Below are 16,117 nucleotides of genomic sequence, written 5' to 3' on the forward strand. Positions count from 1 at the left end.
TGGGAGCTGTAGTCCCGGAAGTGGCTCGGAAGGCGCGTTTGGCCGTGTGGGGAGACACTTGGGGAGCACTTTTGCGTCTGATTCGTGGCTGCAGGTCCTCGGGGTGAATGTATACGGCTCGGGAGCACTTGGGGGGAACCTGGGGAGCTCTATCCGGTGCTCTTTAGGGCGGGGGGCATGGCAGGAGGTTTGGGCGCGGAACTGTGTTGTGGGATGATGGGAGATGAATTCCCAGCAGTGGCTGGAAGGGGAATCTGTGGGGTCGGGAGCATTCAGGGATCCAGGGACGCTTTGGGGGGCCTCGAACGGGCGCTGAGGGGGCACTCGTGGATTCCGGAGGTTATGGGGAACACTTGTGGGACCCATGGGGGTCGATCCCGGGTTTCTGGGGAGCGCAGGGCATATTCCCAGTTCCTGACAACTTGGTCTCAATTGCCCCCTGCAGGCTCCTACTGACTGCCAGTATGATCCCAGTATGATATCAGTACACAGCCAGTGCAATCTCAGCCACTGCCAGGATGATCCCAGTACAAACCAGTCCCTGTCAGTGCTGCCACTCCTGGGATCCCCCAGCCCTCTCTGTGTTCCCCCCTCCCACATCTCCCCAGAGGAGCCCCGAGGGCTGGCAGTCCCCAGCCAGGGTCCCTAGCCAGCCCTGGGTTGGATCTGCAGCCCCCAATTTTCCCAGTTTCCCTCTCCTTTTCCCTGGGCCGGGTTCCCCCTGCCCCCAGCGGGTGGGAGCAGCGGAGAGCCCCGTGCTGCCCATCCCGACCTGTCCCGGCTCCATCCCCACTCCTGCCGTGGGCTGTGAGGGGTTTGGGAACGGGGCACCGAGGGAGTCACTGCTCCTGGGGGATGAGAAGGTGGGATGGAAGAGGAGGGATGAAGAAGGAGAGAGAGAGGGGATGGAAGTAGGAGCAGGAGGTGAGGTTAGGGAGGAAAAAGGTCAGGAGGGATGGAAGAGGAGGAGCGGGAGGAAGAAGAAGAGGAGGGATAAAGGAAGATCATGGAAAGGAGAAGGAAACACGAGGTCGAGCACTCCCTGAATTCACAGCCCCTCACTTGTGGGATCATCACCCCCCATCCCACAGGTGGCTGGGGAAGGGGAGCTTGGCCCAGATATCCTGGGGGGTCCCTCGGTTGGGTTTTTTTGGGGGTGATGATTGGAGAATGAAGAACTCCAAAGCTGAGTGGAAAATCCTACTTGGAGGGATACTGGGGGGTCCTGGTGGCAGCTGCTGGCAGAGGCAGCCTGGAGGAGCAGAGCCCTGTGACCCCCAGGACTCCAAAGTGGGGAGCCCAGAGAGGGGGAGCGCCACAATGCACGGGACACTCAACCGCCTGGAGAGGGGAAGGGGGGACTCTTTGGACCCCCTGCACCCCCAAGCAGAGAATAAGGGGAGGAGGGACCATGGGAATCCAAAAAAAACCATCTTTCCTAAATGAGGAGATGGAAATGGGAGGAAGTTTTTGGATTTCTGGCACTCCCAGCAACCTGGGGTGGGCAGGGACAGACAGAGCAGACAGGGGACCCCCAGTACAAGCGTGACCTGCAGCAGCTGGGACAGGGAGGAACCCCTGAACAGCAAAGGGGAGAGAACAGAGATGGGGAACTTCTGGGAGGCATTTTCAGGGCTGCATCTTGGTGTTTGGGACGTTTTTATGGACCCCATATGCCCGGTGACTTCTAGAGATGAACTTGAGTCAAGGGACTTTCAAACTGAAGATACTCTTCTCCCGTTTTACCTAAACCAGGATTTCCTATTCCCAAACCTTGGTCAGATGGAGAAGGAGGCTGTGAGGAAGAGGAAGATGCCCCAGGACACCCAGGCAGGTGAGGAGGAAGTCAGTGCCCCTTTCCCCCTCTCTCCTGCTCCATCTCCCAGCCCAGCCTGGCCCCCGGCTGCAGGACAACCCCACTGCCAACGCCGTCCTGCCGGGGACGCACTGAGGGGATCTCCTTCCCCTTCCCTCTGGCACGGAGGCAAATCCCATCCTCTCCTTGTCCTTCCTCCCCCAGACAAGGAGCTGAGGATGGAGACCAGGGAGGACAAATCTCCACAGCAGAACCTGGTGGAAGAAGCCTTTTTGAGCAGCTCCACAGTGCAGGAATCCAATGGGGAGGAAAAGTTTCAGAGATCCCGCAGGAGGAGGGGCTCCAAACCCAGCCCAGGGTGCTCTGAGGAGGAAAGACCCACCCTGTGCCGGGAAGGTGGCCGGAGATCCAGCCGGGGCTCTGAGCTGGTGGTCCATGAGCAGCTTCAGGATGGGGAGAAGCGCTACAAGTGCTTGGAGTGTGGGAAGGGCTTCAGCTGCAGCTCCGAACTCATCCGTCACCAGCGCATTCACACTGGGGAGAGGCCCTACGAGTGTCCTGAGTGTGGGAAGAGGTTTCAGACCAGCTCCCATCTCCTCGAGCATCAGCGAATTCACACGGATGAGAGGCCCTTCCACTGCCCCGACTGTGGGGAGGGCTTCAAGCACAACTGCAACCTCATCAGGCACCGGCGCATCCACACTGGAGAGAGGCCCTACGAGTGTGGGGAATGTGGGAAGAGCTTCAGCCGGAGCTCCAGCCTGATCTGTCACCAGAGGACCCACACTGGGGAACGGTCCTACAAGTGTGGGGAGTGTGGGATGACCTTCATCCGGAGGTCCCAAATGACCATCCACCAGATGATCCACACTGGGGAGAGGCCCTATGAGTGTCCCGAGTGTGGGAAGGGGTTTCAGACCAGCTCCAATCTCCTCCTGCACCAGCGGATTCACACGGATGAGAGGCCCTTCCGCTGCCCTGAGTGCAGGAAGGGCTTCAAGCAGAACTCCAACCTCATCAGGCACCGGCGCATCCACACTGGGGAGAGGCCCTACGAGTGTCCCCAGTGTGGGAAGAGCTTCACCCAGAGCTCTCACTTGACCAGACACCAACGGAGGCACCGGTAAGGGAAGCCCTGCGAGTGCCCCAAGTGGAGGAAGAGCTTCGTGTGCTGCCCCAGCTCCATCCCCCATCAGAGGACCCACGTTGGGCAGGACCTGATGACCCACGTTCCCAGTGATCTGTGTTGGCAACACACTGGGCTGGTGGTCATTCTAGTTTGGTTCTATCTTTTGATTCATTTGCATTCCTGGAAAACAGACAAAACGGGCAAAATCTATGACTTCATCAAAGGCATCTAAAGCATCACTTTTCACTAGTGCTTTAAGGGAATCTGGGATTCAAGGAGATACTTGGGAGTATTTGGGGATTTTGGGAATATTTGGTGGAGTTGTCTCCATTTCTTGGCACTCAAAGAGCCTAGAGGCTTTGATCTGTCACCTCAAAACCACTCAATGCCACTGAAAACTACTCAGTCCCACCCAAAATTACTGGATTCCACAGCCACTCAGGATGTGATGTCTTAAGTTTTAGCTTTCATATTTTTCATATTCTGCACTGTCCAGGTTTGTAGTTTTGAACTTCATATTAAGTCTTAGTGAGCTCTCTTCACAGAGTAGGTAGACAAAACAATTCCTTTTCTAGCTTGATACCAAGGACAATTGTTACAAGTTTCAGGCCCAAAAGCATAAACAAGGGTAGACTGAAGAGAGAAAACAAGAAGGATGGGACTTGATCATCTGAAGCTGCAATTGGACAATGAACCCAAATATGCAGATGGACCTAAACTTCTAAAAATGTGAGACCTCATGATCAGTTGTCCATTTTTTTGACCATTTTTGGTCCATCTTGGTGTAGCCCTGGCCAGGCTCTTGTGCTGCTCTAGATGTATCATTTAAGGCCCTTTAATAAACTTTATTCTTAACTTTGGCCTCTGTTCTAGGTCAGCCTTCTGAAGGCATCAGGTGGAATGGGGTTGGAAGGGGATTGGGTGAAGTGGGATGCAGATCAGGAGGGGTGAGATGAGGATTGGGAGGTGTGAAATTGGGGAAATCGGGATTGGGAAGTGGGTCTTGATGTCCAGCAGGGATGGGATGGGTTAGGGTTGGGGAGGTGGGGTGGGGTCTGGAGTGAGACAGCCGAAGTTTGGGGGTGATGAATGGAGGGGGTGCCTGTTACTGAGTGAGGTTTTGTGTGAGGTGCCTCTGCCCAGGGAGGCAAAGATTGAGTTTCAAATGAACAGTGTTAAAGTGAGTGGCATGGGCAAGAGGGAATTCCATCCCTCTGCCTCAGAGGTTGGGCCCTGTGAGCCCAGGAAGAAGCCACCCTGGACCCCTCGTGGGGTGGCAGCCCAGGGATTTCTGATTGGGTTTGGGCCCCTGGGGTTTCTCCCTTGCTGTGTCCCCAGTGGTCCCTGACCTTGAACTCCACTCTGGTTCTCAAACCCCATTTCCCTGCCTCTGTTCGGGGCTGTCTCTGGATCTGAGTTTGTTCCTGAGCTGAATAAATGGTTTCCTAAGTAGAATCCCATCTTGTTGGTGTCCCATGCCTGTTCCTTGTAAATGTGGTCTCTCTGGACATGATCCTGTGGCCCTGGAATGCAAGACCCCACAAACTCGAGACCCCCCCCCAAGACCCCCCAAAATCCCAGAATTCCCTAAAATTTGCCCAAATACTCCAAATTTCCCTTAATTTCCGTAAAATGCCTTTTCTGTCCCCTCCTGGACCAGGTGCCTCTGCTGGATCTCGGAGACGCCCCCAGGAATTTCGAGGGGGTCTCTCCTCCCCTGCCACCCCAAAAAAACTATGGCTTTTGGGAAAGAAAATTCCCCAAAATCCTTTGGATTCAAGGGGGAGTTCCTCCATTTTTAATGCGTTTTTTGGGTGTTCCCCCCGAATTTTTTTTTTTTTTCCTTTTTTTTTCCTTTTTGATGGTTTTGGCATTTTTCGAAGTGAGCTTTTGGGGGGGGTTCCCCCAGTTTTTTTTTTGGGCGTCCCTCAATTTTTTTTCTGGGGGTTCACCCTCTCCCTCAATATTTCCTCTGTCCTCCTCCCCCCAAATTGGGGTGAGAGAGTTTTGGGTTTTTTTTCTGTTTTTTCTTTAATTTTTACCTTTCCCCCCCCCCCTTTTTTTTTTCTTTTTTCCTCTTTTTATTTATTTGCACTTAATTTAGGGTGCTGAGGGGCAGGAATTTTGGGTTGGGGTTGCCTTGGGGGACAGGAAAAGTTGGGGAGACCTCCCTCCCTGAAAAAACGGGAAAAATCCTGGGAATTCTGGTATTTCTCCCCCCACCCAAGGTGTGAAAAATGTGAAAAAAATTATGTTCTCAGATTTTTGTTGATTTTGGGGGAGAGTGTTGCAATTTTGGTGGGGGTTTTGGGAAGGGTTGCTGTTTTTGGGGGGGTTCTCCCAGGTTTTGGGGTGGAATTGGAGAAATTTTAGGGTTTGGGGGGAAATTTGGGGGTTTGGGGGGAAACTTTGTAGGTGCTGGGGGAAATTTTGGGCTTTTAGGGCAGGAATTTTAGGATTTTTTTCTAACATTTGTGTGTTTGGGGGGAAATTTGGGGCTTTGGGGGCAACTTTGGGGTTTTTAGGGAGAGGATTTGGGGTTTGGAGAAAAAAAATGGGGTTTTGGGGGGAAAAATTTGGTGGTTTTGGGGGGAAATTCAGGGGTCCTGGATGAGTTCTGATTTTGGGAAAGGGGATTTGGGGAGGATTTTTTGTGTTTTGGGGGAATTTCCATTGATGGGGAGGCGTCCTGATCCCAGTGAGGAGGGGCATTTTGAAGAGGCCTGAATTTGGGGAGGGCTCTCAGGGAGGATTCCCGATTTTGGAGTAGGATTTGGAGAGGATTTTGCAGCGAAGGGGATGTGCCTTGGGGGTGGGATTTGGGGAGGGGTCTCATTGGGGCACCATCCTGAGCTGGAAGTGGGGGGGGTGTTGGGAGTGGAATTTGGGGAGCGTAATAAATGGAAATGATTCGTGCTAACTAAATAGTAACTATTGGGAAAGTTATTATTTGAAGCAATCAAGGGAATTGGTGTTACAAGGCAGATGTACCCCTTTAGAGATGTTACGTGTTGAAACTAAAGAACATGATGTAGTTTTGAGGTAAGTGATGTCCCAAGACAAAATCAACCTTGAGATGGATAAAGCTGGAACAACTTTAGGCATAGGGCCTGAAAATTATGAAGTGTAAGACTAATTAGTGGAGCACAATGCTCACTTACGTAACACAACACTTAGTACACACGCACAGCCTGTAAGGTTATCCAGAGGACAATGAGGATGAGTGTAAGCCTTCATCCAAAATACCACTGAAAGGAGACTGAAGACCTCCTAACAACAAGTGAGGCTTGCACCATGAAGAATAGTGATGTAAAATTAAAGAATCCAAAATAGGAGGAGACTTAGGGGAAACATTAATGAATATGTATAAGCATCCAGTATATAAGTTTAGTTTGAATTACTTTGTTTTGGTATGAGAGGCAGGGTGAGAAGCCCTGGCCATACCCCAGTCAGTTTTGCTTATGCTTTAATCATACTCAGTTACTGGCAAATTATATTCACACACACACACACACACACACACACACACACATATATATATATATTTATGAAGATATTCACTAAATTGTACTCTTTTACTGAATTGTTTTCCTTTTACACCAAATTTCTATTCAATCCACTAAATAGTATTATTTTATTAAATTGTGTCCTTGTATTCAATTCACTAAATTGTATAATTTTTTCCCTTGTTATTTAATTGCTGTTAACTCAATAGATCTAGTTGTCTGATTTTAATTTCATTTACAACAGCACCAAGAAGGGCCTTGCTGAGAGCAAGCAAACTTAATCCTCTGCCAGGACACAAATTTAGAGAGCAAAAAATTAATAAAACCCACAGCATCAGCCCAGCTTCCCAGTGAGAAGGGTTGGAACTCTCTGCCCCTCCACACTTCCCCAGCAGGTTTACAAAGGTAACTGGGGTCTAAGCTGTGCCCTCTGAATCAACAGAGCCAGCCTCCCTTCAGGGTGAGAAGCCACGGCCTCAGTTATAGCCCCGGGTGCCTCGTGTGCCCCAGAGAATGGCCATGGCTGTAAATGTGTGTTTGGCTGCAGCACAGGGCCAGGGTGAAGCTCGGCAGCCTCATCAGAGCCCACGGCCACGGCCCTTCCCTGCCGGGGCCCTCACCTGGCCCGGCCCAGCCCAGCCCGAGCAGCCCGGACTAGCCTCAAGGGATGGGCTCTGCCTGCCCACTGTGCCCACAGGCCAGGCCCAAGGGCTCACAAGAGGATTCCTCCCAGCTTTGCAAAACCTCAGCCAAGGGTGACCCCTTTACTGTGCTGAGAAGAGGAAAAAACCCTCTCAATTTAACCCCACTGCACACCTCATGGGGGATCCCTGCACACCTTAGCAGAGAGCCCAAATTAGCCCTGGGTGCCTCATGAGGTGCAGGCCCAGGTGATGCCACTGAAGGAAATGTGCCCTCACAGCCCAGGGACGCTCAGCATGGGCTCCCCCAGCCCCTCAGTGCCCCACTGCTGGTCACAGCAGCCCCTGCCTGGCTCCTGCCTGCCCACACTGTGGACACCCCCGGCTGCTCCTGGACATGGAGCTCAGACAGGGCTGGTGCTGTGTGGGCTTTGCCGGTGGTACCAGCCAGACACTGAGGTGAAATCTCCATCTCTTTATTTGAACAAAAAACATGGGCCAACCCCTGCTCTGGTGCACATGGGGTTCCCAATTTCACTCCTGGCCAGGGACCAGGGCCAGGGGGCTCAGGGGCAGAGAGTCTCGCTTGGGAGGTCCAAGTCTTGGGATGCCCTCAAGACGGGGATGCAGCCACAGCAGAGCAGATGGGGAGAGATGTGAAGAGCGGGGATGACAGGTCAGCTTCTCAGAGACTAAAATCTTTGGCTGCTCTTCTGAAGCTGCAGAGGTGCTCCTGTAGAGAGAGGAGGTGGCTGAGGCCCTCAGCTGCTGCTGGAACACAGGGACCCTTCTGCATAGCAGGGCCCAGAGCGGCCAAGGCTCCCCAGCACGGCTGGAGCTGCTGGCACAGCTTGGCCCAACTGGACAGCTGCCCCTCAAGGCCCCGGCAAGCAGGAGATGGCTCTGGGCAGGGTCCCTGGCCAGGAGCAGGCCCCAGAGCACCTCGGCCTGTCAAGGACAATCTTATCCCTGCTCTTTCTCCTGCCCACCTTGCTTTGCCTCTGCCTGCTGCTCCTGGGGCTGCTCTTGGCCAGGCAGCCTCAGTGGCAGCCAGCACTGGCTGCAGCCCCAGCGGGCTCCCCAGAACAAGGCCCAGCAATTAAGAGGCCAATTAAAGCCCTGGGCAGCAGCAGAATTCTCAGCAGAGTTATTTGGGCTACCAAGGACTAGCCACAAGTCCACAGCAGCCTCACTGGGAATGTTTCCTGACTATGAGCAGCCTTTCAAGAAGCTGTTTGAGGCAGAGATCACAAAACACTCACCATTTTCTCTTCCAGCAATACCAGATTCCGGTACAGCACATCATCAGGAAAAGTCCTCCACCAGCCACAATGGCCATTAACTTAATCAAACCTTGTGTTCCCTGGTAGAAAACTCTTCTCATGCTTTCCCTGAGCATGTGCTGTGGTGCCAGCTGCATCTGTGGGAGCAATGGGCAGTGTGAGCCGTGCTGTGCTCCATTGCTGAGCTGGCAGCACGCTGGATAAGGCCAGGACATTCTCTGCTTCCCCCAGAGCTGGGGCCTGCAGGCACCTTGCCACGCCTTGGCACAAGACTGCTCAACCCCCTGAGCTTGAATGGCACAATTTCTCTGTGCTGTGCTGGTCTTCTCCGGGCAATACTTGTCAAAGTCATGGATAAGGATCAGGAAAATGCCAGGGTTTTGGAAATCCTCCAGGGCCACCCCTCTTCCAAACAGACCCTAAACCTGAACTAGCCTGAGACCGGAAATTTCAGGGGATCTCAAGGTGTGCGTGGCCCATGGTGCAGTTTGGGCTCCCTGTCAGCTGATGCCAGATGCCTTCCTGCAGAGGCTGGGGAGAAGCTGCAGCCAGGCCAGGCTGGGAAACAGCCCTACAGGCTGTGAAAGCAGCAGTGGGGTAGCAAAGCTGCCAAGGATCCCTTCCTGCTGTGCCAGGCACGGTGTGTCCAGATGTGCAGAGAAAGCCCCTGGCTGCTGAGTCTCAGGAGAAGGCTGAGGGACATGGACCCACCACAGCGTCCCTCCAGGTCATTCAGGATTATGTCCAGATATTTGAGTTCCCCTATTGCTACATTACTATCTCCTATAGGTTTGTTCTTCTTTCCCAGGGGACCAAAATATAAAGTATTTCCATTTCCCAGGAATGGATCCCACAGAACCAGTGCTCAGCCTGTGGGGTCAGCAGGGATGCACCACACACCCCAGTGATGGGAGCTGGGCTTGCTTGCAGAATTTAGCTCAGGATCTGGGACAATCCTTGCTGCAGACACACCTGTAGTTCAACAGCCACAGAAGCTTCTCTCATCTCTGCTGCACAGGCAGCACTGAGCCATAGGAGCAGTGAGAGGATCACGCAGGGCGAGGGCACACACGTGCATGGCTCTGTCCTGGCACCTGCAGTGATGCTGCCCTGGCCAAGCCTTGGGCTCTGAGCTGGCAGCTCTCCCAGGGGGAAAGGCCTTCACCTACTCTCAGAATCTTCCTCATTATCAGGCTCAGTAACTGATATGGACGGGGAATCCAGATCATCTTCATCATCAGGTTCATCTGCAAAGAAATTCAGGACAGAACAGCTCCCGTGAAACTGCTGAAGATTCTTCTACAGGCTGGAGTGGTAGTGAGTGCACCTGGGTGACTGCTGCCCTCCAAGGCATTCCCTCATCTCTGCCTTACACTCAGGAGCAGGAGCAGGGGGACCACGTGCCTGCAGTGGCCCCACACTGGGATGGAAGGAGCCCCTTGCATGGAAGTCAGGGGAGAAAGGACTCCCTGGAGCTGCCAGCAGCTCTGAACTGAGCCCCAGGCAGGGCCAGGACTTGGCAGTGGCAGCTGGAGCATCTCAGGTTCCCTGGGGCCAGAAAGAAGCCACACATGGCACAGCCCTGGGGCACAGCCCTGGGACTGACCCTTCCCTCTCTGATCTTCTCTGTGGCTGCACAGAGCACACAGAAGGAGACACTGGCATTGCACACGGAAAGAAGATTGACAGCTAAATGCTCCTTCCTCCCACGGACAGCAATGCTGTGGGAGCACTCAGAGCTCCAGAAGGGAGCAGGGCAAGGTTTGCAGAATCCATCAACCTTCAGACTCTTAAGGGAAATGACACGTGAGTGAGCTCTTGTCACCTTGACACTGATTATTCTGTGGAGAAAGGGACATTGAGAACTTGCCTCCAGCATCTGGCAAGGTCTTCAAACCACCATCTACCAGCACTTCCAGATGCTCCATGTCACGATCCCAGTCTGGAAGGGAGCACAGATTAGAACCATTCCATGGTGTGCTGGGATCCCCTTCTGCCTTAGGGAACTGGGCACTGCAAGGGGGTCAGGTAAGGCCATGGGAGCCAGATGTCAATGGACATGGACAAAGATGCAGAGGGGCCTGAGGAAAGCTCTGGACTGGCTCTGGACTCTCTCAACACCTTTTCCATGCTCTGTGCAAAATCCCTGAAAGGCAGGCACTGCCAAGCAGCAGAGATGTACAGCTCACGCCTCAGCAGGGCTCAGGCCCAGAGGCCCAGCAATTACCTCCTGGGACTGTGCCTGGCATGGCCTCCCTTCCTGCAGCAGAGGCTGTCCATGAGCCACTGCTTCCTCCAGGAAATGGCACCTACAGCACAGCCTTTGGGTTCATCTCTGCAGAAAGGAAGAGCCACAGCTGGATCAGATAGAACCATTCCACACTGAGGAGGTGGCATGTTCAAGTGCAATATTTGTCAAAGTCATGGATAAGGATAAGGAGAAAGGCCAGGTTATTTGGGCTGGCCAGGGCCCTCCCTCCTCCAAACAGCCCCTACACCTGATCTAGCCCAAGACCGGGAAATTGCAAGGGATCTCAGGGTGTGCATGGCCCATGGTGCAGTTTGGGAATCCTGTCAGCTGATGCCAGATGCCTTCCTGCAGAGGCTGGGGAGAAGCTGCAGCCAGGCCAGGCTGGGAAACAGCCCTACAGGCTATGAAAGCAGCAGTGGGGCAGCGAAGCTGACATGGATCCCTTCCTGCTGTGCTGGGCATGGCATGTCCAGATGTGCAGAGAAAGCCCCCGGCTGCTGCGTCTCAGGGGAAGGCTGAGGGACATGGACTCACTATGACGTCTCTCCAGTTCACTCAACATCTTATCCATGAGTTTGGGTGTCTCCAAGGACTTACTATCCTCTGTAGGTTTGTTCTTCCCTCTAGGAGGACCTTAGCAGAAAGTATTTCCATTTCAGATGAATGGATCAAATTTCATTTTCAGATGAATGGATCCCACAGAACCAGGGCTCAGCCTGTGAGGGCCTGAGGGCTCAGCAGGGACACACCACTCACCCCTGTGATGGGAGCTGGGGTTGTGTGCAGCAACCAGAAAAGGAGCTTGAAATGTCCTTGCTGCAGACACACCTGTAACTCAGCAGCCACAGAAGCTTCTGTCACCTGGTTCCTGCCAGGTTGTCAATGATTATTCCTTGTTGGGACAGTGAGAACATACCTGCATGGGGCTCCAGAGGCAGAAAATCTTCATGAAGCCAAGCTGCCTGAGAAGCCTTCCTACCACCCTTGTCTAGAAAGGAGCACAGTTTGGTGTGCTGGGACCCTCTTCTGCCTTAGGGAACTGGGCACTGCAAGGTGGGTCAGGTAAGGCTGTGGGAGCCAGATGTCAATGGACATGGCCAAAGCTGCAGAGGGGATTGGGGAGCTCTGGGCTGGCTCTGGTCACTCTCTACCTTCTTTGCAGACCCCGTGCAACATCCTTGGTGAGGCAGTGGAACCAGCCCAGGGCCCAGGGGCTCTCCCTGCCACAGTGGAAACCTTTAAGCTCTGGGCCAAACCGCAGAGCTGCCTCCTGCCCTCTCTCCTGCCCTCCGTCCTTCAGCTGGGACAGCTCTTTCAGCCCAAGGGGACAGAGCCAGGCCCTCTCAGGGTACACTGGAGTTTTACCCTCCCCCTCAGCCCTTTCCCCACCATGGGCATTCCTTGCAGCCGCTGCCAGGTTTTGGGACGTGTCTCTCATGGAGGGACCCCAGCAGGACTGCTCAGTAGCTGAGTGCCCCGAGCCTGTTCAGGATAATTCCTCTGCACTATGCTCACACTGCCAAGCAACAGAGATGGCAGCTCAAGCCTCAGCAGGGCTCAGGCCCAGGGACACAGCAATTACCTCCTGGGACTGTGCCTGGCATGGCCTCCCTTCCTGCAGCATGGCGTGTCCAGATGTGCAGAGAAAGCCCCCGGCTGCTGAGTCTCAGGAGAAGGCTGAGGGACATGGACCCACCATGGCGTCTCTCCAGTACACTCAGCCTCTTGTTTCCTGTGGGTTTGTTCCTCCCTCTAGGAGGACCTTAACAGAAAGTATTTCCATTTCAGATGAATGGATCCCACAGAACCAGGGCTCAGCCTGTGGGATCAGCAGGGACACACCACTCACCCCTGCAATGGGAGCTGGGGTTGTGTGCAGCAACCAGAAAAGGAGCTTGAAACGTCCTCACTGCAGACACACCTGTAACTCAGCAGCCACAGAAGCTTCTGTCACCTGGTTCCTGCCAGGTTGTCAATGATTATTCCTTGTTGGGACAGTGAGAACATACCTGCATGGGGCTCCAGAGGCAGAAAATCTTCATGAAGCCAAGCTGCCTGAGAAGCCTTCCTACCACCCTCATCTGGAAGGGACCACAGATCAGAACCATTCCATGGTGTGCTGGGACCCCCTTCTGCCTTAGGGAACTGGGCACTGCAAGGTGGGTCAGGTAAGGCTGTGGGAGCCAGATGTCAATGGACATGGCCAAAGCTGTAGAGGGGCCTGGGGAGCTCTGGGCTGGCTCTGGTCACTCTCCACCCACTTTGCAGGCCCCATGCAACATCTCTGGAGGGGCAGCAGGACCTGCCCAGGGCCACTGAGGATTCTCTCCCTCCCATAGAGGAAACCCTCCCTAAAGCCTTGGGGAAAACCATCCTCAATGCTTCCCAGGGAGAAGAGAGGACTGTCCTGGGAAAGGGGACCGAGGCCGCCGGCTCACCTGCTTGCCCTGCTCACCATGGAGCAGCCTGGGCAGCCCTGTCAGGCAGGGCTACTGCCAGGAGGAGCAGGAGGAGGAGGTGCAGAGCAAAGGCCATGGTGCCTTGCCCACTGCCAGTCCTGCAGCTCTTGCTGCCACCACTGTCCTGACACCGCTGTCCCAATGTCAGCACCGCTGCTGCCGCTGCCGCTGCTGCTGCCACAACAGTCGTGGTCAAGGACTGACTGCTCGGTCCTTGTGGTGCTGTGCAACCACGGGGCTCTGGAACCTCTGTGACCTCAGAGCCTGCTGTCACCTCAGCCTGCTGTCACCCCACAGGCTGCTGTGACCTCATGGCCAGGGTGGAATTGTGTGGGGAGTGGGATCTGCCTCCTTCACCAGGGAGCTCATCCTGCCCAGCAGCTCTGTCAAGGGCTATGACAGGGTCCCAGCCCAGCTGATCTCACAGGCTGGGGGATGAAGGGATGGAGAGCAGCCCTGCCGAGAAGGACTTGTGGCTGCTGCAAGGTGAGAGGCTGGACATGAGCCAGCCATGTGCCTCCAAATGAGGGTGCACAGCAGCTTGAAGGAGGTGATTCCACCACTCCTCTGCTCTGGTGTGAGCCCACCTGGAGTACTGCATCCACCTCTGGGGGCCCAGCACAGGAAGGACATGGTCCTGTTGGAGCTGGTCCAGAGGAGGGACAAAATGCTCTGAGGGCTGGAGCCCCTCTGCTTTGGAGACAGGCTGGGATAGCTGGGGGTGTTGAGCCCAGAAGAGAGAAGGCTCCATGGAGACCTGATCGCTACCTTTCAGTACTTTAAGGGGTCTTGACAAAAAGACAGGACAGAATTTTTAGTAGGGCCTGTTGTGACAAGACTGAGCGGGAATGTTATCAGTCTAAAAAATGGTAGATTCAGACTAGCCATAAAGAAGTTTTTTACACTGTGGGTTTTGAAACCCTGGCACAGGTTGCCCAGAGAGGTGGACATCCATCCCTGCTGACATTCAAGCTCATGCTCTGAGCAACCTGATCTAAAGGTGTCCCTGTTCACTGGACTAGATGGCCTTTAAATGTCCCTTCCAAGCCAAGCCATTCTGTGCTCCTGTGCACCATCAAAGCAGTGCCGGAATAATGCTGAGGTGATGATGCTGGCACCTGTGTTCTGGTACTTGTGCCATTTAGCTGTTGGCCAAGAGAGGATTGATGAGCTGCACAGTGGAGTCTGCAGAGAACAGTGTGCTTAAGGAGAAACAGAAGAGGAGCATGGCTTTCAGTTCAGATAAATGCCAGCATTTTGCTGTCCATTCCTTGTTAAGAAATAAAGCAATGTTCTGAAGATCCCTTCAGTGTGGGTGCACTATTGGCTGTATCAGTACTTGTGTTCTGTAAAACAGGTGAGCTGTTACAGCTTCTTTCCCCATTTACCACTGGATAAAACCCAGATACTGCATTGCTCCATGCCTACTTTCTTCCAAGTAAAGGCAGATTTTGTTCATTCTTGAGTGGGACATATTCTTCTGTTTACAAGCAAATTCTTGCCGCTCACACAAGGTTGATTTGCTGTAATCAGATTGTCATTAAGATCTACCACTCATTGTAATTAAGACTGATGGATTGTGCAGCAAATTGTTGCATAATTTGCCCTGGAGAGAGTTTTTCTCTAATTCAATGACATTTGAAGACAGGTGTAGCCTACCATACTTGTGGCATTAGTCTCCCACTCTGTCCTTTCCTCTCATCCAAGGGGAGGATTGAGGTCTGCAGGTCTCATCTGTACACAGAAAGAGTTAATATCTCACCCAGACCTGCAGATGCTCATGATGGTTTCTGCCGGGCAGTGGCCGAAGCAGTCACAGTAATGGATTTCAGGCATCGCTGGGGCTGTGCCAAGATCTCAGGGGGCCCAGCCAGAACAGTCGTGGCTGTTCTGCCCACATGGCTGGTCCCAGGGCCCTGCTTCCTTCAATTCCAGCTGCGGGCCGATGGCTTCCCCTCCCTGTGCCCGGCAGCCGCTGGGGCCGCGCGGGCCGTGGTGAAGGGGCCTGGCCCAGCCCAGAGCCGCTCCCGGGGCCTGGCGGAGCCCGGCTCGGTGCAGGCCAGGCTGGAGCAGGGCCGGCCTGATCAGCACCCAGTTAACTCTTCACAGCTGGAAACAACAGAGAGCTTTGCTGGGCTTGCCTGTCTTTAAAATGTGGATTTCACACAGGAGGATACAGCTTCTAAATGGTTTCATAGTGTTATAAATGCAAAGGCAATTTCGGGTTATATAAAAGAGAAAATTTATTATCAAACAATAATAAATTCGAACAACGAGAAAAAAACACAATAAAATAAGCAGCGCAGCGCTGGGTGGACAGGGTCTATACGCAAGGTATAGGTGCTCCCAAATCCACGCCTGAGAGTCCCTTGGCCTGGGTTTTTATAGGAAGTTTGTGTCCCGAGGCCAAATTCCAAGCAGGCACCCTTTGCTAAGAGGTTCTTGATTGTTCGAAGAATAGATTTCCTGGCACCGGAGAATAGGGTCAATAGACGTTGGGCAGAGGCTCCTCATATGTAAAGAGGTCCAGGATGTCTTTTTGATATCATTTTGGTCCGGGCCATTAGGGTGGAGTGGTGGCACCCATCCTGGAGCCGATGGCTATCTCGGCTGTCTCCTCTTCCTTTGTCTAGTTTTTCCATTTCTCCAACACAGGTGGGCAGGGCGGAGGTGCTCAGGTTCAGTGATATCTCGTCCGGGCCCGTTCCTTTGTTTGTTTGATGGCCCGTGTCCTGCCCATTCTTTCGGGGCTGATGTGCCTGCTTGTGATTGTTATCTGGTGCTTGGCTGCAATCTGTTGCCTCTCGGAGGAGAATCACGACCAGATCCGGAGAAGGACTTATTTCCATTACATGTTATATTTTTTATGACATCGCTTTTAACATATATATTTTAATTATACCTTTTACGAATTTTTACTCATAGATTAATTTATTACAGTCCCCCGCCTAATAATTTATCACATTAAAAATTCGTATTTTATTAAACTGTTACTGTAGGAGGAATACTTGCATTTCTCCTAATCTATTTCA

At 53.2% G+C, this 16,117-nt stretch overlaps 1 protein-coding gene and 1 long non-coding RNA gene across 4 annotated transcripts; one reads left to right on the forward strand and one right to left on the reverse strand.

The window, feature by feature from the left end:
• Window positions 1-4,406, forward strand: LOC147645494 (uncharacterized). Of its 2 annotated transcripts, none has more exons than XM_086874552.1 (3): window positions 1-94; window positions 1,756-1,834; window positions 2,021-4,406. In XM_086874552.1, the coding sequence occupies exons 2-3, from the start codon at window positions 1,783-1,785 to the stop codon at window positions 2,941-2,943; spliced, it is 975 nt and encodes a 324-aa protein (XP_086730678.1). In that variant the 5' UTR covers window positions 1-94; window positions 1,756-1,782; the 3' UTR covers window positions 2,944-4,406. The 2 variants fall into 2 exon arrangements, with proteins under 2 accessions (XP_086730678.1, XP_086730676.1); XM_086874550.1 differs by having other exon boundaries at window positions 21-94; window positions 446-1,834.
• A 3,146-nt stretch (window positions 4,407-7,552) lies between these two features.
• LOC111945355 (uncharacterized) lies at window positions 7,553-13,290 on the reverse strand. Of its 2 annotated transcripts, XR_002871610.2 has the most exons (11): window positions 13,065-13,290; window positions 12,636-12,707; window positions 12,476-12,547; window positions 12,209-12,388; window positions 11,383-11,460; window positions 11,161-11,259; window positions 10,603-10,710; window positions 10,246-10,317; window positions 9,348-9,622; window positions 8,355-8,512; window positions 7,553-7,825 (listed from the first exon to the last, which is right to left on the reverse strand). It is a non-coding gene; the product is annotated as an uncharacterized LOC111945355 (long non-coding RNA). The 2 variants fall into 2 exon arrangements; XR_015282320.1 differs by having other exon boundaries at window positions 9,545-9,622; window positions 10,603-12,388.
• Between the last annotated feature and the right edge of the window lie 2,827 nt (window positions 13,291-16,117).

The sequence above is a fragment of the Cyanistes caeruleus genome, unplaced genomic scaffold (assembly GCF_971803275.1).
Source record: "Cyanistes caeruleus unplaced genomic scaffold, bCyaCae1.hap1.1 HAP1_SCAFFOLD_259, whole genome shotgun sequence".
NCBI classification, from domain to species: domain Eukaryota; kingdom Metazoa; phylum Chordata; class Aves; order Passeriformes; family Paridae; genus Cyanistes; species Cyanistes caeruleus.